Raw genomic sequence first — 25765 nt, forward strand, 5'->3', positions numbered from 1 at the left:
TAAAAAAAACTTAGTTAAACTATCTAACAATATATGTACTGGCATTAAAATTTGCAGATATAACCAGCTTTATTAGAAGGAAACCAATTGTAGTGATGAAAATATTGCAAATAACAACGATGATAAAAGGCAAGAGTGTTGGAACATTTTAATATGATCCAACATAATAGTCTAAAGATTGTATAATATTTATGGCTATTTATTGATTGACCCGATTACGTGATCTACTAAGGTTATATAATTTATAGGGTCAAACGATTATCTATAAAAGTATGAGGACTATTGTGCAGATACTACTTTGGATAACTTTAATTTTGTTATGGGTGAAATTAAAGTTATAATAAAGTTATGGACTTATTCTCTAAATAATGGTTATGGTCCCCAAGTGCAACCTATAAATAGGTCAATAGAATCTCATTCCTATTGATCAGACGTAAAATCAAGACTCTACAGATTCTCGTAAAATCAAGACTCTACAGATTACAGAGAATCTGTGAGAGAGCGTTGTCACTTGGAAGACTAGTTTCCATACTTCAGAATCATCAACTACATCATGAATCCCAATCCATGTACGCTTCCGCTTTATGTTTATAAATCGTATTCGACATGTGTGATTTATGTGATGAATTATGTGAATCATTGATTTGATTCCAACAATTGGTATCAGAGCCAATACATGTTGGAACGGATTGATAATTCGTTTATCTATGTTTTTTCATTGTTTGGATTCAGTTTATGATTTGCCATTGAACTTATTGAAGTTGTTCATCAATTCCTCTGTGTTTTCTAATGTGAGCGCAAGATTTCTTTTGAAAATTTTTTGAAGAAATTTCGGATGAAAATTTGAAATTGTTCGTTGAATTCATTCAAAAGCTTTTCAATAGAGTTGATTTTTAATACACGCAAACCAATATATTATTGGTTTATGAATTGAGAGATTATATGCGTGAAATTTTCAACAATTTTAACTTTTGAATATTTGGTCTCCAAACTCATTCCAGTTCCTTTAATAAATTATTTGGGGAAATTTCAAATCAAAATTTGGGTTTCTTCGGTTTATGCTTCTCTTGAGTTTAACAGAATGTTTGAGAGAAATTGAGAAATAGTTTTTCACTCAAAATTTTTTTTAAAAAAAAATAATAAATAAATAAATAAAAATTAAGTTTCTTGGAAAGTAGTAGAACTTTTACTGGCCCTTTTGTTATGGCATCCGTAATGAATGTAACATTCAGTTTTTGGTCAGCGTTTTGACCATCAACTTGAGATACGATGAAGACGAGCACATAAAATATAATTTTGAACCATATGGAGATCGTGACTTGGTTGTGGCTACCCATCTTTCATGAATAAAAAAAACTTAGTTAAACTATCTAACAATATATGTACTGGCATTAAAATTTGCAGATATAACCAGCTTTATTAGAAGGAAACCAATTGTAGTGATGAAAATATTGCAAATAACAACGATGATAAAAGGCAAGAGTAGCAGCAACATGAAGACATGTTCAAACAGACTAGTAGAAATTCATAGGAGATCTTCCTGTCATTACAAATACTAATTCCAATTACAAATACTAGTAGAAACACGCTTGGGAATATGGAATTGAGGCTATAGAATTGGAATTGGAATTGGAGATCAAAAATGTAATATCCGGTGAACCCTACACCAGGTATCACATATTCTCTCATCTTTCTTATTCATGTATTACTCAAATATATTATGAAAATCATGTAAATGGTAGAGCCCATGTAGGGCAAGGTCACATCATGTAAATCACTTACGGGCAATGACTATCAACATCTCATCTTTTCTCACATTCGTATATGTTTGACTTATGCACTTTTCGTCTAATCGTATATCTTTCACAAATCATGTGGTTTGGGCCCGGTGGCCTTCCATGATGGCCTAGTCCAAGGGACTAGTACAAGGCTCAGTGGCCTAGCACGATAGCACGATGGCTCGATGGCACAACGGTCTTGCACGATGGCTCGACGGCCTTTCACAATGGCACAGTGGCCTTGCACTATGGCTCGACGGTCTTGCATGATGGCACGACGGCCTTGCACTATGGCACGGTGGCCTTGCACTATGGCACGACGGCCTTGCACGATGGCTCGATGGCCTTACACTACACTATGGCTCTACGGCCTTTAAGGGACTAGGGACCACTAGGGACCGTATTTAAAAAAAACAGATGGACTCATACCAGAGCGATACGCATATTGGATCATGTGCGCGGGAGGATGACCATATTCCGTTTAACTCGCTTCGGGCCGGCGCTAGCGCAACGATGTTCTATGACGGCCGAGCACAACAAAGCTCAAGGAAGAAGAACAACTTTTTTTTTGTTTTAATAAAAGTGCTATTCTTTCTGAGCCCTCACTTTTATAAGTGAACTTACGCTTCTACTATTAAAAACTAAGTTATTTTAAAGTTGCTGTTGGAGAGAATACCGAAAGAATACTGAATTATGAGGCATTGCCTAATAATTAGATATTTGAAATAAAATAGGATATTGAAGAAAAGATATAGTAGTATTTGGTTAGGCAGCATGACCAAATCCGGATGAATTGCAAAATAAACAGGAAAGTAAGATATTCAAGAATAGATATGTTTGGTTATGTAGCATAACCAATTCATTGAATTGCATTTCCTAGTATAGAATTTGTTGAATTTATTTAAGAAATGCCGACAATGAACATGCTTCACTCTATACTTATTTCTTAGTTTAGCTTCAGTTAGTTTAGTTTAATTTATTCAAAGATCGATGATAGATGATTGATGACACAGCCCACACTTTTTTCCTAGTTTTTAGTTTAGTTAAATTTAATTATTCAAAGATGTTGAATGCTGACGGAGAATGAATTATGTTTGCATTTCCTAGTAAAGAAGATCAATCATATTTGATGGATCAATTATTATGTACCCCTTTACGAATTAATCAATCATATTTTCAATTAGTATGTACCTCTTGCAAATTGATCTTAGTAGTTAGTACCCTCAATTATTATGTACGAAGATCAATCATATGAAAATGGTGATGAATAAAATTGGTACTGTCCTCTCTAATGGCACTGTCTGAGAGAAATTTGCGCCTGTATGTATTGAGATGGTATTTCTTCTACACCATTGTGATCAAGGACACTTTAACGCATGCCTGCACAGATAGCCTTTGAAATTGAAAAATATGGAGTATACTATTTAGTTGTAAACCCCGTTGAATCCTAGTATTTTATGTATCAAAACCCCGTTTAATCCTAGCATTTTATGTATCAAATTCTGCTTAAAACCATGTAGATTTTAGCCCACTTATACATAATAAGGCCCAAATAAGTTTCTAATTTTCTTGCAAGATAGTAAATACTCCATTTATTATAGTATAGGAATCAAATCTTAAATGACCCTAGCTCTGATTCTACTATTGACGGCTCCAAATTGTCGATTAACCGACGAAATAATTTGGTTGGGAACTGAACCGAACAAATAAATAATGTATCAACTAAATAAGCATGCCTACGTATATTAATATTATTGAATTTTAAAAATTGGTAGATATTAACCTTTTTCTTCCAAAAAAATGTAATATTATGTTAAATAAGGATTTCAATAAATAGTTGTAATATTACTAAATATGTAGAAATAGGCGATTTATTTGATTAAAATAATTCTGTTTATGAGATTAAGATGCAACATACTAGATGGTACTAGATTAAAATACAACATACTAAATAGTTATTAATACTCCCTCTTTTCGATTTCATCGTTAATCTGTTCAATTGTGATTATGGTCATTACTAGTACTATTAAATAAATTAAATCAATAGCCCAAATTTACATAATTCAACATTAAATAAAATGAGTTAAGGTTTAAAAAGAAATACATATAATCAAAACCAGGAAGAATCCCTAAATCAGAACCGCCGCTTTTCTTCTCATCTTCTGTCGCCGCTTTTTCTCCGGCCAACGCTATCAACAATGATTGCTGCAATCTCCTGGGTTCCGAAAGGATTCGCTAATTCAGTACCCACCGCAGCAGACCCTCCTTCCAAAGAAGAAATCGAAGAGATGGTAAAGAGTGGCCTTTTGGATACTCGGTTAGTTCATCTCTTCCCTCTATTTGGTTAAGCCCCAAATCGCTATTTTATCTTTATTGAATGATTAATACTTTGAATTTGGGGAAAACATTTAATTGATACATGGAAGGGCATAGTTTGAAGACATAGTGAAGCAAGTAGTATAAAAATTTAAGCTTTATTACATGTGGTATGTAAATTCTTGTTTCGTTTGATTTTTGCAGCGAAGGGAGTGAATATGATGAGGATATGAGTGAGGATGAGCTCGGTCAAGATGATGATCTTTCTAATGCATTATCTGCTGCTAATGCACTTGGAAAAGCTATCAAGACTGGAAACCCGGAGGCCGACAGCTTGACAGAAGCACTGAAGGAGCTAGACATGGATAATTATGATGAAGAAGATGATGGTGTGTTTTGATTGATACTGAATGACTCCTCTGTTTTTGTATTGATATATCAATCTCTTGCCAATTGTCAAATGATGTATCTTCCTAATTGTTTATTTGATACTGAATGAATCCCTCGGGTTTGTATTGACATCAGGTGCTGAGCTGTTTGGATCTTCCAACTTATACTATGCAAGTAACAAAATGGACCCTTATTTGAAGGATGGTGTAAGTTGCCTTTATATGATATAAATTGCTGTGCGCTATTGTACATGTTGGCAACCGTTTGATTGGTGAATCTCTATAATGCATTCAGGATGAAGACTCTGAAGAGGAAGAGGATATGACCATAAAACCAGAGGATGGTATCATAGTGTGTGCCAGGAATGAGGATGATGTCAGCCATCTCGAGGCATGTGGTTTGTTTGTCGAAAAATTCATGAAAAATTTAGATGCTCTTTGATTTCAATATAATCCAGTCACTAACTATTTGAATGACATTTGAAACAGGTTTGGATATTGGAAGACCCTTCAGATGTTAATTCAAACATGTATGTACACCATGATGTTGTCATTCCAGCGTTTCCCCTTTGCACAGCTTGGCTTGATTGTCCCATCAAAGGTGGAGAAAAAGGTAATAAGATTGCAGGTGCTCGTTTAGGCTCTAACTGTTTGCATCTTACATTTTCTTTGTTAATGATGAAAGTCTTGAGTGATGTATGTACTTCATTCTAGCTCTCATATCCCTTTAACTGTTTAGTTCTATTTAGATAATTCCTAAATAGTTCTGCCCTTTTATGCGCATCACCCAAATAAATAAAAAAATATCGGTGTGCTGATGGCATCATGTCATATTTCTTGTTGTAGGAAACTTTATTGCAGTTGGGTCAATGGAACCAGCTATTGAGATATGGGACCTTGATATAGTATGTTGTTTTTTCTCCTTGTCTATGAGGTAATGTTGTTTTTGGTTTAAATAACCTCCAAATTTGATTCTGTTAGATGGATGAGTTCCAACATCTGCTACATTAGGTGGTGTTGCTGAAAAGAAGAAAAAGGGGAAGAAGGTTGGTCTTTTTTAAGTTGCATCTTACTGATTAAGTGTTGAGTATTTCACCTATTTCTTTCTCCATAGTGCATGTTTCTGGCACCAAAAAGGTTATTCATTTTGTATGGTTTTACATATAACTCTCTCTCTCTCTCTGTATATTAGAAATCCCATAAATATAAGGATGGCAGCCACACAGATTCAGTTCTTGGACTTTCTTGGAACAAGGAGTATAGGTATGTGGGAAGTATTGTTTTATATGTCATGCACCATAGAAATCAGAATGTGACGTTTGTTTTCTTATGCTGTGGGTTTGTTCAGGAACATTCTTGCAAGTGCAAGTGCTGACAAATTGGTTAAAATCTGGGATGTGGCAGCTGAAACTTGTAATCTGACTTTGGATCACCATACAGAAAAGGCAAGGCTGAATTATTGTGTTTTCATACCAAAATCTACTTTAAATGTGTTAAATTTTGTCTGAGTTCACCTATAAAGTGTTATTTTTGGGGTTGTGGATAATAAACTGAATTAAATGTATGGTTACACAAATAGATTTTTTTGTAATATTAGACTGGTGTTCAATGATATGGTGGGATTTTTCACAGGTTCAAGCAGTTGCATGGAATCATTTTGCGCCACAAGTTCTTCTCAGTGGTTATGGTAGGCAGGCTTGTTTTTCTCAAGTCCAACATGTCTTCTTAATTTGTTACTTTCAGTTTATGTTAATTGTGTTATCTGTGATAATATTATCTGTGAAATTGTTGAGATTATTTTGATTGTGTTTGGTATGTTGTTTATAGCATTGCTTAAACTCATACTACAAAATTACTAAATAACCTTGATAAAAGTAAGTTGACAATTATATACTAGAATTAGAAGATGTGATATTATAACATCATATGTATTTTTATTTTCAACAACCGCTATATATATATATATATATATATATATAGGGATGTACTAATATGCTAACTAATTTTAAAGTGCTAACGTACATCCAATCACGTGCTGCCATGTGGCACGAAAAATGCAATATTATATACAGAAAAATGCAATATGAATTTTGACAGATTGCATTTTTGTTATATGAAGATTGCATTTTCGATATTGACTGTTTAATTTGCATTTTATATCTATACGGATTGCATTTATATATGTGAAAATGCAAAACTTAACAATATAAAATGCAATTTTGTGAAAATGCAAAACTTAACAATTAAAAATGCAATTTTCCTATAACTAAAATGCAATCTGCGGAAATGCATGAACAACTTCACAAATGTGTATTGCATTTTTATATATACAATATTGCATTTTTCGTGCCACATGGCAGCACGTGGTTGGATGTATGTTAGCACTCTAATTAAGGATGCGCCCTAGTGCTCCCCTATATATATATATATATATATATATATATATATATATGTAGTGTACATATTACAGCATTGGGCCGCTATAGCACTTGTCCCAAATGATTGTACCCCTGCCAGCACCTAGCTTATCGTCGCAAAGGTGCCTATCCACAACTTGTTTAACAAGAACGTTAAAGAAGCAGTCATAGTTAAGTGTGAAGATAAAGTAGCCGCAACATTTATCCGAAATGTGTACAGAAGCATTTGCATCTTCGCACATTTCACGGTAAAATGGACCAAAACATTCTTGTGCCAAATTTTTATAACATTCTGGGCCTGTGGGATCATAACCTCCTTCGGTGACAACACTTGATATATAAAAACCTAAGATCAAAAATATTGGCTTGAATTGGGGAGTCGTGTTTTAATTGGTTTATAGCCTCTTCATTTTTTTTGTTTATGAAGTTTATATAGAGTCATCTGACGAAAGATAGATAAGTTATCACAACATAATTTAACCGACGAAACTTACAAATCAATGCATTTAAGAGTTATATGATGAAAGTCAGATAATTTAGCATAACATAAAATAACCGACAGAATTTACAAATTAATGCATTTTAGTGTTGTGCATGAAATGGATTCAAACTGTTACATTGCAATTAATTGGATATAAATTTCGAGTGTCAACGAGTACAACACTACTTCTATCGAAATAACAATCACCCACAGCTTGTTGAATTGTCTGTAATAAAAAAAAAAAAAAAATTATCATAAAAATGGAATAATTTATTTCATGATATAAATTAAAATGAGTCCACTATTTGAGACATAAAAGGCAAATAAAATCATAAAACTTACCTTATTTTGCAAAGTGGGTGTTCCTTGCCAATACTGTTTGTAAATAAAATCATGCTCATAGCACGATGTGATGAATAATCATCTTGATGAATTATCATCTAATTTCTCCAATGTTTCCAGAAACGTGGTATGAAAATCTGTGATTAAATTCAAAGGATTATGGAGGACAAAATCAATTGAAAAATAAAATTTATGAACTATTAGTAGTTTTAATTGGAAATTGAAATAATAATAACAATAATAATAATGAGTTTAGATTACCCATTATGATACTTAGTTGATTTTCAGTGCAACTTGAAAGCATGCTCGATTGCTCGTGCAATTATTCCAGCCCATTTCGTTAGGCGAATTTGGTGCTATGTATTTCGTTATCTAAAAAATACACAAATAAAATATAATTATTATTTTGAAAAAGAATTAACCCAAAGAAGCTTAACTGTAGGACATAGGAAGAATAATATAAATGTAAACAGAATTTACTTGATATCTGTCAAAATCCGAGTTTAGCACAAATAATGGCGTCCGGATATCATTGACCACATTTTCCAACATAATCATGCGATGAACTCAAAATGGCTTCAACTAGTAACTTTGATCACTCTGTTGGTTGCATTAATAAACTCTAACCTCATCTATATTTTTTTAAACATCAGATTGTTCGTTAAAAATTGTGCTAAGCTCAATAACAATAGTATAGTGTTCCAATATCAGTTTCTGCAGCTACATATTTGAATTAAATCATTATCTCCATGAACTGGTTTGAAATACAGGTACTAGGATTTTTCGAAACATACTAGTATATAAACTGGATTGAAGTCAATGCGCCTCAACTTAGTGTGTATTTGGTTTGGTATCCATGGTTACTTAGATAAGTAAACCTATGATAATATTATCTGTGAAATTGTTGAGATTATTTTGATTGTGTTTTGGTATGTTGTTTATAGCATTGCTTAAACTCAGACTACAAAATTACTAAATAACCTTGATAAAGGTAAGTTGACAATTATATAGTAGAATTAGAAGATGTGATATTATAATATGTATTTTTATTTTCAACAGCGGCTATATCTAGTGTACATATTACAGTATTGTGTAGCCATAGCACTTGTCCCAAATGGCTTGACCCCTTCCAGTACCTAGCTTATCATCGCAATGGTGCATACTCTCAAATTGTTTAACGAGGATGAAAATGAAACATTCATAGTCAAGTGTGTCGATAAAGTAGCCGCAACAATTATACGAAACATCTACTGAAGCATCTCTATCTTCACACATTTCACGATAAAATGTATCCAGACAATCCGGAGGCGGAGGCACAACCGTAAGACATTCTGGACCCCGTCGATCAAATCCTTCAGTGGGAACACTTAATAATATATAAAAGCCTAAGATCAGTATTATTGAATTGAATTGGAGAGTCATGTTTTAATTAGTTCATAGCCTGAATTGGAGAGTCATGTTTTAATTAGTTCATAGCCTCTCCATTTTATGTTTATGAAGTTTATATAGTGTTGTTTGATGAAAGATAGATAACTTATCACGACATAACTTAACAGACAAAACTTACAAATCAATGCATTTAAGTGTTGTGTAGAGTTAAATGACAAAAGTTAACTAATGGCAAAATACATACTTAGGTTCTTATACTTTAGTCAAAATGGTCGTTAGGTCCTTGTACAATTTTTTCGTTTTAATAGGTCCTTATACTTTTCACAATATTTTTATCAGGTCTTCGTACAATTTTTCGTTTTAGTAGGTCCTTATACTTTTATCATAACTTTCATTAGGTCCTTGTACAATCTTTTATTTTAGGGACTTTTTTACATTTATCTTGGATAATAATCTAAATTTAATTAAACTTAGTGAACTTTTTAATATTCCATTTTTTAATTTAGCATAGTCTATAAATATAATATCATCTTGTTATCCAATAATCTCAATAAGTTGTAGAGAATAATAAAAAGATTAACCATGATAATTGAAGATTAAAATCGAAATTTTTTTTAGAATAACTATCCAAATTTTCAATTGATTATTTATATTTATATTGAAAGATACGTTTCCCTGAATATTTATAATCATAAGATAAGTTATAGCGTAAAAGTAAAAAGTTCATTAAATTTAATTAAATATAAATTATTATCTAAAATAAATGTAAAAGAATATCTTAAAATAAAAAATTGTATAAGGACCTAATAAAAGTTAGTATAATTAAAGTATAAGGACCTACTAAACCGAAAAAATTGTACGAGGATGTGATGAAATTTATGAGAAATGTATAAGAACCTATTAAAATGAAAAAATTGTACGAGGATCTAATAAACATTTTGATTAATAAGGACCTAAGAATGTGTTTTGCCTTAAATAATTTATCACAACATAATTAATGTATCTATGGATGTTATGACTAATGGATAGCCAAGTGAAATTTATTAGCTAAACAAATCTCCAATTAAATGCAAAATCTGAATTAATGCGTCTCTATATGGCTGTTATGAGTTATGACTAATGAGAACCATTATAAATTTATGAGTAGTGATTTAGAGACATAATATCTGCATGACATAATACTCCTATGTCACTTTGACATAGCTATATTTTATATCATGACTAATTTACCATAATGCTATATTAAGTAAATTTAAACCATTATTTTATGATAGTTTCACATAATATAAAATTCTTAATACACATTAATACACTTCTTTGGATATATACATACGACAAGATTGGAATTTAAAAAAATATTTCGTTATCTAATATTAATAATTTTAACTTGTGTATAAAATAAATGAGTTATCAATTTTTAAAAGCAAAACGTTTTCTTTCAATAAAAAGTTTTCTGTCAAAAAATTTAATATTAAGTCTAAATTTTATTTATCAATACTAAATTTATAACAAAATTTTCAATAAACAAATAGTAGTATGAAATATTTTTAATACTCCATAGAGTTTCTTTTTATAATTTTCTTATTAATCATAATCTATAATATATTATTACAACTTTTCTTCCTATTAAATTCAAATAAACTTAATAATTCTATCTTTTTGGCATTTTCAAACTTTTTATATTCCATTTAATTCAACGATGATAAAACTTGTAAATTTGTTACAATTCTTTATATTTTAGTTATTATTATGAGAAATTGAAATTATGAATGTGCAAAAATACATTATGCATTGGAGTTATAGTCTGATTTATATAGGGTTTTGTGATTTATTCTAAAACGATTGTAGTTTTTCTTTTAAATTTGAGTTTAAGATATTGAAGTTAGATTTAAGAATGTAAAAACAACGGTATGCATTGGAAATTGATTGTAACTTTAAAATTAAAAATTGTTAAAAAATTTAAAAATGAAATTAATCTTATGATATTCTAAAAATAAAACAGTAAACTCAATTAGTATTAATATGGCACATATCAAATTTAGTATATTCAATGAAATAGTCAAGCCTTAGAATTCTAATATTTTAGAAAAAAGGAGAAATAATAATTATATGACTTTAAAATGCCAAATAGATTAGTTAAGAATATGTAACTTTTTGTCGGAGGTTTGATGCAACGTTCCAATACCAAAGGATTTAGTTATATTACAATTTTGAGAAGTAATGAATTAAAATCAAAATCATAAACTTAATTAGTATGAACAAAGTAAAATATCAAATTTTTAATTTTGCAAAGTTTACCTAATATCATAAAAACAAAAACAGAAAATAGTAAATAATATTTAAAATATTAAATAACTGAGTTAAAAACACGTGATAAATTTTAAATAACTGTTATTGGAGTACTTTTTATTGAGATTCAACATAACATATCAAAAATTAATGAAAAAATTAGAGAGATAAAGAGACAATAAATTGTGAATAAATTTCCAAAAGAATACGTTAATTTAGTTGACAGATATGCTGAACATAGTTTTAAATTTAATACTACTATTTTATAAAATTACATAACCATTCAAAAATTTAATAAATTTTAAATTATCAATTTTATTAGTTTTTCATTATTAATTAACGAAAAAAAAGATGGTCAAAGTGATAAATTTTTCCTTATCCTTATTTTCTTTCATTTTTCATATTTTCAAGCGTACAAGTGAATTTTTTAAAAAAGGATTAAGAATCAAGAGTGGTAAAATTGAAAGTGGGTCACAACTACTTCCATTTATATCTTGTGTAATTAAGCATTGAGATCTTAATTAATACTCCTATACATAGATAATCATAAATGCAAGGGCAATGGAGTATATAGACACACAATAATTTTAATTAAAAATAAAATATAATGCATAATTACTACTTTAACCTCATTATGTCTTAGACATCATGTCTCCAAAACATTTTTGTAAATTTATTAACTAAGCAAATCTTCTATTAAATACAAAATCTAAATCTTTTCAATTTGAGAAAGAATCTACTTAGAAAACTCAAACGGAGCTTATACTATACTCTATGACTTGATTTCAGAAGATATGCTAATATAATATTGATATGGATAAAATAAGTTGATCCCTTTATCTAAATATAATCTTGATATTTTGTTAATCCCTTTCCTAGGTATTGAATTTGTTGAATTTATTCAAGAGTAATTGCCAAAATTGGTCCTGAATATATGACCATTTTATTTTTTTGGTCCTAAAGTTTATCTTTTGGATTTTTTGGTCCTGCACGTATGGAAATTTGATCATTTTGGTCCTCCGTCAATAGTTTCGTTAAAAACTAACGGTCAACCCGATTTTGACCAAATTAAACTTTTAATTCTGATTTTTAATTCACTAATTAATCTCCTAATTATTTTAACAAATATTCATTTAATTAAAATTAAAAATAATTCTAATAGAAGGAGATTAATTAATGAATTATTGACGGAGATCGTCAGCAACAGATTGATTGATTACACACCAAATTAATCTCGTAGCTAAGCTAGAGCATTGTTTATTGAAGTAAGAATTGGATGATGAGCAAGAGAAAGATGAGGCTTCAAATTCAAGAGAAAGGAAGTTAGCGAGAAGAAACCCCAATCAAGAAGAAGCAGCCCCAATTCCAGCAAACCCTAATCCAGAAGAGGAAGCCCCAATTCCAACGTAAGAAGAAGAAGGCCAAATTCCAGGCAAGATTTGTTATTCGAAAAGACGCTTACAAATTCAGAAGCTACGTGCAGCGGCAGTCAGTTGAGGATCACCGGAGCGAACATAGACACGTTGATGGCGTTTCTAACTGACGCAGAGAGAGAAACTTTGGCGGAAAATGATGGTGCTGTGATGGTTGGGACGACAATTGGAAATGGAAATGGAAATGGAGTTGAATATGCATTGGAATTAAAGAGAAAGAAGAAAACATTTTTCAACGGATGGGTGGAGGTGGAGCGTGCAAACCGAATCAGGATGGGGGATTCGCTTTGGGTATCGCGTCGCCGGTGAGTTCCGATTGCGCCTAATCAATCAATAATTCACTAATTAATCTCCTTCCATTAGAATTATTTTTAATTCTAATTTTAAATAGATATTTGTTAAAATAATTAGGATATTAATTAGTGAATTAAAAATCAGAATTAAGAGTTTAATTTAGTCAAAGTCAAGTTGATCGTTAGTTTTTAACGGAAATATTGACGGAGGACCAAAATGATCACATTTCTATATGTGCAGGACCAAAAAATCCAAAATATAAACTTTAGAACCAAAAAGATAAAATGATCATATGTTCAGAACCAATTTTGGCCTATACTTTTTATTCAACATAGATGCTGACAATTAACATGTTTCACTCAATACCTAGCTAGTTTAATTTATTCAATGAGTGATGATTACTGACAGAGCTCATACCTATTTCCTAGTTTAGGTTTAGTTGAATATATTATCGAAAATATATCTAACATCTATTTTGTCTATAAATTCATTAAAATGAATTAGGTTTGAATTTCGTAGATTTTTGTTGAATTTAGTTAATTGCTCACAATGAACCTGCTTAAGCCCGTAATCCCGTACTACACTAGGTTCTACTATTTCACAGTTAAGAATATACTCTCTCCGTCCATGATTAAGAGTCTCATTTTTAAATGACGCGGGTTTTAAAAAATGTTAAAAAAAGTGGGGGGAAGAAAGTTAGTGGAATAGGAGTCCCACTTGTATATAGTATTAGTTTTAAATGATATGTGAGTGGAATGAGTTAGTGGAATGTGGGGTCTCTTTACCATTTATGATAATTATGAACCGGGATTCTTATACGTGGACGGATAAAAATGGAAAAACGGGACTCTTATTCGTGGACGGAGGGAGTATAATAAAAGAATAAAATGGATAGAGTATTATTAATAGAATTGGAATCCAAATAGAGAAAATTACTACTCCCTTCGCCCACGACAAATTGGCATAAGTTGTCTCGTCTCGGGATTAGAAAATATAGTAAAAATGAGTGGAAATGATTATTATAAAAGAAAGAAAAGACAATTATATCGTAGAATTAAAAAATGTGTGATTATAACATTATATGTATTTTTATTTTCTACTATCCCTATTTATAGATGCCATTGCACTTGTCCCAAATGGTTTCACCCCTGCTAGCACCTAGATTATCGTCGCAAAGGTACATACTCTCAAATTGTTTAACGAGAAAATAAAAGTAGCAACCAGCGTTAAGTGTGTCGATGAAGTAAGTTGCAACATTTGACCGAAACGTCTACTAGAGCAAATGCATCTTCCCACATTTCATAGTAACTCAGACTATCCGGAGGCAAAACCTCAAAACAGTCGGATTTTGATAATCCAATGCATCTATGGCTGTTATTAGTCATATTACTAATGAGATTATGAGAAGCAAGTGAGATTTATTAGCTAAACAAATCTCCTACTCCCTCTGTCCACAAACAATAGATCTATTATTGTTCGGCACGAGTTTTAATGTAGAATTAGTAAAGTAAGAGAAGAGGAGAACAAGTAGGTAAAGTAAGAGAGATAGGGAGAAAAAGTGAGTAAAGTATAAGAGAGGGAAGAAAAAGTGAGTAAAGTATAAGAGAGGGAAGAAAAAGTGGGAAAAGTATGAGAGATAAATTTTCCATTTTTAGAAAGTAATCTATTTTTCGGATGTCCCAAAATAGCAAAAGTGATCTATTTTTATGGACGGAGGGAGTATTAAATACGAAATCTAAATCTTATGAAGTAGTAGTACGTCTTAAGAAAGAATCGCAAAAGAAAACTTGAATAGGAGTCTATGACTTTGATTACTAAAGATATGCTAAAAGCCTAAAATAATACTTTTTCCATCCGTCATTAGGGGTCCCAGTCAATTTTGTGCACTCGTTTTATAAAATTGATAATAAATAGTTAAAGTTGAGAAATGGTGAAGTAAGATAGAATAATATTAAGAAGACTCGTTTCAATATTATTCTCTCTCTTACTTTAACATTCCTCCATTTTAACTATTTATTGTCATTTTTATAAAATGAGTGTGCAAAAGTGACCGAGACTCCTAATGACAGACGGAGAGAGTACTGATACAGTAATATGGGTAATATAAGTTGACCACTTTCTCTAAATATAAGTTGACCCTTTATTTTGTAAAGTGGGTGTTCTTTGCAAATATAGTGGGTGGATAAGAAATTAAATCACGGGAATAGCACGAACTACAAAGTGATGATTAATCCTTTTGGGCCTAGTTTGGTTTCCCAGACAAACATAATTTAATCCTATCTTCTTCAATAATCAAATGCTTGATCTCCAATAGAAAGCAAAATCTAAATTAATGCATCAAGTTAACTTTATTAGCTAAGCAAATCTCCTATGAAGTACAATTGACAAATAAAACTCAAGAATGTGCTTGTATTATGCTCCATCACATGATTTCAGAAGATATGCTAAAATAATATTGATATGGATAAAATAAGTTGAGCCCTTTATCTAACTATAAGAGATACTGCACATATAATTCTTGTCCATTACACTAACTTCAGTAAGCACTGAGTTCAACAGTCTCCATTTTCGTATTCATCACCTTCCCTAAACAACCGGCTCACTGTTAAGAGACAAGGTACAAAATTGAGCTCGTTAACAACGGGGAATAATAGCAAGACTGGCAACAATTCCATATCAAGAAGAAACAAACAAATTAGTAGAAAATTTAGGTGACGAAGCCACAATGGGGCCTAGGGGGCCACTGAGATTGAGATTGAGACTGAGATTGAGATTATAAACATTGAGTCAGTGTTCTGACCAAGTCAGTGTTCTGACTAACCCGAGTCCGAATCCCACAGCCTGCAATCGGTCAATTTTTAGTCTAGGAGTATGTTTTTTATGTTCCCAAAGTTCAATTCATTCAGTCACAAATCATTTTTTTTACACTTTGACTTCCAAGAATCTGTTTTATTTTCTTACAATATTATGTTTCCAAGTTCAAATCCTTCTGCTTATCAATCCAAAAAAAAATATCCTTGTTTTATTTTCTTGCACTATTATGTCTAATAGTTTTACTCTCATTGCTATGTTATTTGCATATATTTTTTTTTAGTTTTATATTGTAATTTACTTGCACCTTGTTTTGTAACAATAATAAGCATATACATATTTCTAGTTTATAATAAGCATATAGTATATTCTCTTTTTTTTTTCTCTCATTATTCATCTACTAGTATATCTTTTGCAATTTACCATTGCCGATGCTACAAAAAATTTCGGCAATGCCAACACTAAAGTACCTAAGCTTCAGGCCCCCCAATATAAAGTTTCTGGCTTCGTCTCTGGTAGAAATACAATCAACCGAAATTGTCCGTGAAATTGTTGAGATTATTTTGATTGTGTTTGGTATGTTATTTATAGCATTGTTTGTTGAGATTATTTTGATTGTGTTTGGTATGTTGTTTATAGCATTGCTTAAACTCATACAAAATTAGTATACCAAATAACCTTGATAAAAGTAAGTTGACAATTATATAGTAGAATTAGAAGATGTGATATTATAACATCATATGTATTTTAATTTTCAACAACCGCTATATGTAGTGTATATATTACAGCGTTGGGTGGTCATAGCACTTGTCCCAAATGATTTGACCCCTGCCAGCACCTAGATTATCGTCGCAAAGGTGCATATCCACAACTTTTTTAACGAGGACGTCAAAGAAGCAGTCATAGTTAAATGATAAGAAGCTGCAACAGTATTCCGAAATGTCTACTGAAGCATATGTATCTTCACACATTTCAAGGTAAAATCGACTTACACATTCTTGTGGCAAATACTTAACACATTCCGGACTTGCGGCATCATAACCTTCAATGAGAACACTTAATATATAAAAACCTAGGATCAGAAATATCGGCTTGAATTGGGGAGTCATGTTTTAATTGCTATATAGCTCTCCATTTTTTTGTTTATGAAGTTTATATAGAGTCATCTGACGAAAGATAGATAATTTATCACAACATAATTTAACCGACGAAACTTACAAATCAATACATTTAAGCGTTTAGAGTTATATGATGAAAGTCAGATAATTTATCATAACATAAAATAACCGACAGAATTTACATATTAATGCATTTAAGTGTTGTGCACAAGTAAAAGATAATTTATCACAACATAATTTAATTGAAGAAACTTCAAAATCAATGCATCTATGGATGTTATGACTAATGAGAACCAAGTGAGATTTATTCGCAATAAAACGCAAAATCTAAATTAATTAATGCTTCTACGGCTGTTGTGAGTCCTATGACTAATGGGGGAACCAAGTTAAATTTATTAGCTAATCAAATCTCCTATTAATACAAAATCCAAATCCTTTCGACTTGAGAAAGAAAAGTCAAGAATAAGCTTATATTATGCTCCATGACATGATTACAGAACATATGCTAAAATAATATTGATATGGATAAAATAAGTTGACCCCTTTATCTAATTATAATCTTGGTATTTTGTTGGGCAAGAGATACTGCACATATAACCCTAAACCCTAAATTCTTGTCCATTACACACTAACTTCAGTCAGCAATGAGTTCAGAAGAAATTCATTTTCCAACTGCATTGAGTTAGGTTTGTCACAGTCTCCATTTTCGTAGTCATCGCCTTCCCCAAACAACCGGATCACTGTTAGAGACTATCATCTAGGAACAAAATTGAGCTCGTTAGCAAAGACTAACGGTAACACAGACGAAAACAATTCCAATATCAAGAAGAAACAAACAGATTAGTAAAAATACAATGAGTTCCAATCAACCGAATTCAAAACATGTCCAGCCTTCAAAAGAAAGATACTAATTCAACCTCCGAATCAAAATGATCCAATTTTCTACCCTTTTGAGAAGGTGTGATGCATTATGCAATCAATTATATAAGGCAAAAAACAGATGATAAAGAGAGCAGAGATAGCTAAGCAACAATATGTAAAACCTCAGACTTGCTAGTTCTCTCCTACATTCACTAAAATGAGGATTCTCAAAACAAGAGGCTACAGTAAAGAAAACAGTGAGGTGAGCTAGTACGAGATTCCAAGATCGAGCGGAATGGATAATTAAGAGAACAAGGTGTGAAGGAAAGAAGTGATCTTACTGATTCAAACTGTTAGTTAATTGGAGATAAGTTTTGAGTGTCTACGAGTACAACACTACTTCTTTCAAAATACCAATCACCCACAGCTTGTTGAATTGTCTGTAATAAAATACAAAAATATCATAAAAATGGAATAATTTATTTCATGATTATAACAACAATAGATAAGAAATAATACTCCATAAATTTAGATATCACAAATTAGATAAGTAAACCTAAGAGAATAATATTATATGTGAAATTGCTGAGATTATTTTTATAGTCTGCGTTTGCTATGTTGTTTATGGCATTGTTTAAAGCCTTGGTACAAAATTACTCCCTTCGTCCCGCTTTTAGCAGTCTCATTGACTTTTCTGCACTCATTTTATAAAAATGATAATAAATAATTAAAGTGGAGAAATAATAAAGTAAAAAAGAGAATAATGTAGAGAAGAGTCTTATCTACATTATTCTCTTTTTTACTTTATTATTTCTCCACTTTAACTATTTATTATCATTTTTATAAAACGAGTGCAGAAAAGTCAATGGGACTGCTAAAGCGGGACAGAGGGAGTACTAAATAACCTTCATAAAAGTAAGAATAGATAATTATATCATAGAATTAGAAGATGTGTTATTATAACATTACATGTATTTTTATTCTCAACAACCCTATAGGTAGATGCCATTGCACTTGTCCAAAATAGTGTTTATTTAATTAAGACTTAGATGGCATTCAAGTGAAGCCATCTAATACAAAAGTACCCTAACCTGTTTTGCTGTTCCAACATAAAAATTGTGTTGAGGTGAATAACAATAGTATGATGTTCCAATATCAGTTTCTGCATCTACATATTTGAATTGAATCATTATCTCCATGAACTGGTTTGAAATACTGGTACTAGGATTTTTCCTCAACTTAGTGTGTATTTGGTATCCATGGTTACTTAGATAAGTAAACCTATGATAATATTATATGTGAAATTGTTGAGATTATTTTGATTGTGTTTGGTATGTTGTTTATAGCATTGCTTAAACTCATACAAAATTATTAATTAACCTTGATAAAAGTAAGTTGACAATTATATGGAGTAGTAGAATTAGAAGATGTGATATTATAACATCATATGTATTTTTATTTTCAACAGCCGCTATATATATGTAGTGTACATATTATTACAGTATTGTGTAGCCATAGCACTTGTCCCAAATGGCTTGACCCCTTCCAGTACCTAGCTTATCATCGCAATGGTGCATACTCTCAAATTGTTTAACGAGGACGAAAATGAAACATTCATAGTCAAGTGTGTCGATAAAGTAGCCGCAACAATTATACGAAACATCTACTGAAGCATCTCTATCTTTGCACATTTCACGATAAAATGTATCCAGACAATCCGGAGGCGGAGGCACAACCGTAAGACATTCTGGACCCCGTCGATCAAATCCTTCAGTGGGAACACTTAATAATATATAAAAGCCTAAGATCAGTATTATTGAATTGAATTGGAGAGTCATGTTTTAATTAGTTCATAGCCTCTCCATTTTATGTTTATGAAGTTTATATAGTGTTATTTGATGAAAGATAGATAACTTATCACGACATAACTTAACAGATAAAACTTACAAATCAATGCATTTAAGTGTTGTGTAGAGTTAAATGACGAAAGTTAAATAATTTATCACAACATAATTAATGTATCAATGGATGTTATGACTAATGGATAGCCAAGTTAAATTTATTAGCTAAACAAATCTCCAATTAAATGCAAAATCTGAATGAATGCGTCTATATATGGCTGTTATGAGTTATGACTATTGAGAACCATTATAAATTTATTAAGGGAAATTGGTCTCTAAAACCATGAACTTTGCCCAAAATTTGGTATTTCCCATGAACTTTGAAATTGGTATATAATATCACGAACTTTGTATTTTGTTTGGTATTTCCCAAATTCACTCAAATAAGATATTTTCATCAAAATCTTATTTAACATAGGCAACCGTGATATGTTTTATAATATTTGAAACCATTTTTTAAGTTCATAACATGTAGCATAAAAAGTCACGTTGAAAACCACGTTGATTTAATTGTGTCAAGTATGATAAAAGCCTCGTAAGTTAGTCAAATATAGTAATAAACATGCCATGGGAAATACCAAACAAAATGCAAAGTTCGTGATCGTATATACCAATTTCAAAGTTCATGGGAAATACCAAATTTTGGGCAAAGTTCATGATTTTAGAGACCAATTTCCCATTTATTAATTAAGCAAATCTCCTATTAAATTCAAAATCTAAATCTTTTCAATTTGAGAAAGAATCTACTGAGAAAATTCAAAACGGAGCTTATACTATATTCTATGACTTGATTTCAGAAGATATGCTAATATAATATTGATATGGATAAAATAAGTTGATCCCTTTATCTAAATATAATCTTGGTATTTTGTTGATCCCTTTTCTAGTATTGATTTTGTTGAATTTATTCAACATAGATGCTGACAATACCTAGCCAGTTTAATTTATTCAATGAATGATGATTACTGACAGCTCATACCTATTTCCTAGTTTTGGTTTAGTTGAATATAATTATTCAAAGATGTTGAATGTTGCCATAGATGAGTTATCGAAAACATATCTAACATCTATTGTTGTCTATAAATTCATTAAAATGAATTAGGTTTGAATTTCCTAGTATAGATTTTTGTTGAATTCAGTTAATTGCTCACAATGACCCTGCTTCAGCCTACACTAGGTTCTACTATTTCACAGTTTAGATTACATAGTAAAAGAATAAAATGGATAGAGTATTATTAATAGAATTGGAATACAAATAGAGAAAATTACTACTCCCTTCATCCACGACAAATTCGCATAAGTGACTTGTCTCGGGATTAGAAAATATAGTAAAAATGAGTAAAAAAAGTTATTATAAAAGTTAGAAAAGACAATTACATCACAGAATTAAAAAATGTGTTATTATAACATTATACTATGTATTTTTGTTTTCTGTGATCCCTATTTGTAGATGCCATTGCACTTGTCCCAAATGATTTCACCCCTGCCCGCACCTAGATTATCGTCGCAAAAGTACATACTCTCAAATTGTTTAACGAGAACATAAAAGTAGCAACCAACGTTAAGTGTGTCGATAAAGTAAGTTGCATCAGTTGACCGAAACGTCTATTGGAGCAAATGCATCTTCCCACATTTCATGGTAAAATGTATCCAGACTATCAGGAGGCAAAACCTTAAAACAATCGGATTTTGATAATCCAATGCATCTATGGCTGTTATTAGTCATACTAATGAGATTATGAGAACCAAGTGAGACTTATTAGCTAAACAAATCTCCTATTAAATACGAAATCTAAATCTTATGAAGTAGTAGTACGTCTAAGAAAGAATAGCAAAAGAAAACTTGAATAGGAGTGTATGACTTTGATATGCTAAAAGCCTAAAATAGTACTGATATAGTGATATGGATAATATAAGTTGACCACTTTCTCTAAATATAAGTTGACCCTTTATTTTGTAAAGTTTGCAAATATAGTGGGTGGATAAGGAATTAAATCACGATTCACGGGCATAGCACGCACTACGAAGTGATGATTTATCCTTTTGGGCCTCGTTTGGTTTCCCAGACAACATAATTTAATCCTATCTTCTTCAATAATCAAATGCTTGATCAGGACAAACTCCTTTTCAGTTTTCTCCCTAAATTAGCTAAACGAATCTCCAATAGAAAGCAAAATACTAATTATTGCACATATAATTCTTGTAAGCAATGAGTTCATTTGTTGCAGCATAGGCAGAAGAAATTCCTTTTCCTTTCCCGCAATTAAACAGTCTCCATTTTCGTATTCATCACCTTCCCCAAACAACCGGCTCACTGTTAAGAGACAAGGTACAAAATTGAGCTCGTTAACAACGGGGAATAATAGCAAGACTGGCAACAATTCCAATATCAAGAAGAAACAAACAAATTATTAGAAATACAATCAGTTCCAATCAATTGAATTCAAAATGATCCAATTTTCTACCCTTTTGAAAAGGTCTGATGCATTATGCAATCAATTATAAGGCAAAAAACAGATGATGAAGAGAGCAGAGATAGCTAAGCAATATGTAAAACCTCAGATAATTAAGATAACAAGGTGTGAACAAGTGATCTTACTGATTCAAACTGTTACACTGCAGTTAATTGGAGATAAATTTTGAGTGTCTACGAGTGCAACACTACTTCTTTCGAAATACCAATCACTCACGGCTTGTTGAATTGTCTGTAATAAAAAAACAAAAATATTATAAAAAATGGAATAATTTATTTCATGATATAAATCATAAAACTTGCCTTATTTTGCAAAGTGAGTGTTCCTTGCCAATACTGTTTGTAAATAAAATCATGCTCATAGCACGAAGTGATGAATAATCCTCTTGATGGATTATCATCTAGTTTCTCCAATGTTTTCAGAAATGTGGTCTGAAAATCTGTGATTAAATGGAGGACAAAATCAATTGAAAAATAAAATTTATGAACTATTAGTAGTTTTAATTGGAAATTGAAATAATGATAACAATAATAATAATGAGTTTAGATTACCCATTATGATACTTAGTTGATTTCCTGTGCAACTTGAAAGCATGCTCGTGCAATTATTCCAGCCCATTTCGTTAGGCGAATTTGGTGCTATGTATATCGTTATCTGAAAAGTAACACAAATAAAATATAATTATTATTTTGAAAAAAAATTAATCCAAAGAAGCTTAATTGTAGGATATAGGAAGAATAATATAAATGTAAACAGAACTTACTTGATATTTGTCAAAATCCGAGTTTAGCAAAAACAATGGCGTCCGGATATCACTGACCACATTTTCCGGGAAAAAGCACTAAGATTTTAAAAGAAAACAATTAAATGTTTCAAATATAATAATGACAGAATTAACTTTATATAAGTGTGTATATATCTATTTAACCAATTCTGGAGCAAGTCTTTGTGTGCATGACTCCGGTAGAAATTGGGCTAATTCCTGAAGAAAAGAAATAATGTTAAGTCGATCATGTTAATGTGAGATGAAACAATAGCATGGAAAGTACTAATTTTTAGAATTATAGTAATTATTATAAAATACACAAAAAACCTTACATGAAACAAAACTGCTTTGCGAAAGTAGTCTGTGGCAGTGTCCTGAGCTCCACGGAGATGTTCCCTATTGGTTCAAACACAAAAATATATAGTTAAGTGTTCAATAACAAACTTTAATTGAAGTTCTTATTAAATTTTCATTTGAATCTTACGCTCGAATAAAGAAGCCCGAATCTGAAATGCATTTTACACGACAAGCACCGGGTAGGAAAGAATGGAAACGATCACAATTTAGGATCGTCGCCAACCCACCTGCCGAGGTTCCTACGAGTAAAGCCTGTCAACAAAATCACCAACACACTTGTTATGCCATGATTAAATGACAATTAATATTGTGTAATAATGTAAATAGGTTAGAACAAATCATACATTTTCAGCATTACTCATTCCTTGAGTACACATGAGCTCTTCAATTACGGAGGTGAAGATTCTCCGGCCTCTTAGATGGAGATTTGTTTCCTAACAATAATAAAAAATTGTTATTATAACTAGTTTTTTATTATTTAACCTTATGAAACAAAAACAAATAAATTGTCATAGACATACCGGATTAACGACTTCAACATCTGCCATAAATGATGCCCCATCACAGTACCGGATCTCAACAATATTCCAGTTATAAAAATCTGAAACAAAAACCAACCAGTTATTATGAAATTTATTGTTACAAGCAAATATTTATTGTTACAAACAGAGATAAATCAACCACATACAACATAGAATTCATTCATGTAAACTCAACTATTTAATTCATATATAGATGTGATTTCTTATTACCTGGATTTATTGTTTTATTTGGACTTCGGAAAGTACCCAAAGGTAAAACTATAGGAAAGGGATCTTTGTTGGACCCTAATTGTGTGCCGGTTTTATTGAGGCATCCTTCCTTTGTAGCACACCATGCTCCTCCCTAATATGAAATATGTCAATCTCTAATTAGTTAAACTAATCAAATAACACAACTAAAATATCATAGCATACACATATATGTAGGAAAAAAAAAAGATTAAGATGAAATATTTAGGGATACTCTCTTATATACTAGTATTAGTTTGAGGGCTGACCGGTAGAAAAATCATCCAACTGTTGATTCCATCTCCGAATCCCTTGATAAAATAGTAGGCTCCAGGGGATCCATCCAAGCAGACTATCCAATTAAATTGTTTATCATTAAATCATATCTAGAGAAATAAGACTAGTAATAAATAAATTCTTGGAAAGTAGTAGAACTTTTACCAGCCCCTTTTGTTATGGCATCCGTAATGAATGTCACATTCAGTTGTTGGGGAGCGTTTTGAGCGTCCACTTGAGATACGATGAAGACGAGCACATAAAGTAACCATATGGAGAGCGTGAGTTGGTTGTGGTTAATGCTACCCATCTTTCATGAAAAAAAAGAACTTAGTTAAACTATCTGATAGGGAGAACTGTTAAGTTAATAGTAGTAAAATTTGCAGAAATAAGCAGGTTTATTATTAGAAGGAAACAATTTAACTGTAGTGATGAAAATAATAATACTCTAGAAGTTGAATTTGAAGGAAATAATCAAATGTGCAACTTTGAATTGTGGAGAGAATTCACCTCCAAAGATGCAGTAGAAGTGTAGCTGAAAATTGCAATTGGATCCCTTATAATGATGTATTTTGGAATAGAATTACCTGATTTATGGAGATGCTTGACGATTGAAGAAGTTATTCTGAGATGCAGAGAGAAACGAAAAACAGAGGCGATATTTTCTGTAGAGAGAGAAAAATCATATGAATAGCACATTGTAATGGGCTCGAATTCGATCATAATTAAAATTCAGAGATAGAGTTGAAGCACAGCTCATCAACTTACATGTTGAAGTAGATGAAAAGTGGTGGGAATGAACAAGCAGATCTGCGCCAGAAAAATGAAGCTTTAGAAGGAAGAACTTCAAATCAAATCATGAAAGCACAATCAGAGAGGAGAGGGAGGAGTGAAGTGAAGAGTGTTAGGGCAAATGGTGGAGTTATAGATATTCTGAAATGGAGGGAAACTGGCAACGTCTATTTTTGTCATGTTTGGTTAAATCATTGAATTCATTTTGGGGAATTTATTCAGGACAATGCCCATGCTTCACCCATACCTATTTCCTAGTTTAGCTTTACTTCTAACTTTTCAAAGATGGCCATACCTATTTCCTTGTTTAGCTTTACTTCAACTTATTCAAAGATATTTTTTGTGGACAGAGTATTAGTGATTGAATGGAGATTTAATTAGATATTGATCTTCGGATTGATTAATTATTATGTAAAATTGAGATACTAACAATGGAATAGTATATATCCAAGTAAGATTAGGAAACAACACACCACAAAAACATACTCCTATATACTACACATCAGCTATT

General features: G+C 31.4%; 1 protein-coding gene and 1 pseudogene across 2 annotated transcripts; one reads left to right on the forward strand and one right to left on the reverse strand.

Moving 5' to 3' along the window:
• The first annotated feature begins 3879 nt into the window (after positions 1-3879).
• On the forward strand, positions 3880-6293 carry LOC125201443 (uncharacterized; annotated as a pseudogene). Its single transcript, XR_016135325.1, has 10 exons — positions 3880-4095; positions 4299-4483; positions 4620-4690; positions 4779-4874; positions 4973-5096; positions 5330-5388; positions 5465-5529; positions 5676-5746; positions 5832-5928; positions 6116-6293. The product of XR_016135325.1 is annotated as an uncharacterized LOC125201443 (transcript).
• Positions 6294-21891: 15598 nt separating this feature from the next.
• Positions 21892-25421, reverse strand: LOC125209066 (pectin acetylesterase 8-like). Its single transcript, XM_089064376.1, has 15 exons — positions 25231-25421; positions 25050-25127; positions 24628-24772; positions 24456-24538; positions 24169-24301; positions 23938-24017; positions 23761-23850; positions 23544-23668; positions 23392-23455; positions 23222-23275; positions 23057-23134; positions 22845-22947; positions 22596-22732; positions 22419-22524; positions 21892-22133 (listed from the first exon to the last, which is right to left on the reverse strand). Exons 3-14 carry the CDS (start codon positions 24770-24772, stop codon positions 22423-22425), a joined length of 1194 nt encoding a protein of 397 aa, XP_088920502.1. The 5' UTR covers positions 25050-25127; positions 25231-25421; the 3' UTR covers positions 21892-22133; positions 22419-22422.
• Positions 25422-25765: the final 344 nt, after the last annotated feature.

The sequence above is a fragment of the Salvia hispanica genome, chromosome 2 (assembly GCF_029641045.1).
Source record: "Salvia hispanica isolate PSC_SH4W2 chromosome 2, Shi_PSC_v1, whole genome shotgun sequence".
NCBI classification, from domain to species: domain Eukaryota; kingdom Viridiplantae; phylum Streptophyta; class Magnoliopsida; order Lamiales; family Lamiaceae; genus Salvia; species Salvia hispanica.

Bases quoted from the DNA above. Each gene is read 5' to 3' on its own strand.
- LOC125209066 (XM_089064376.1), bottom strand. From the start codon at position 24,772: ATGGGTAGCATTAACCACAACCAACTCACGCTCTCCATATGGTTACTT. The intron at 24,539-24,627 runs GTAAAAGTTCTA...TTAATTGGATAG, and splicing joins TGCCATAACAAAAGGGGCTG to TCTGCTTGGATGGATCCCCT. The intron at 23,669-23,760 runs GTATGATTTGTT...TTTTGTTGACAG, and splicing joins GAATGAGTAATGCTGAAAAT to GCTTTACTCGTAGGAACCTC.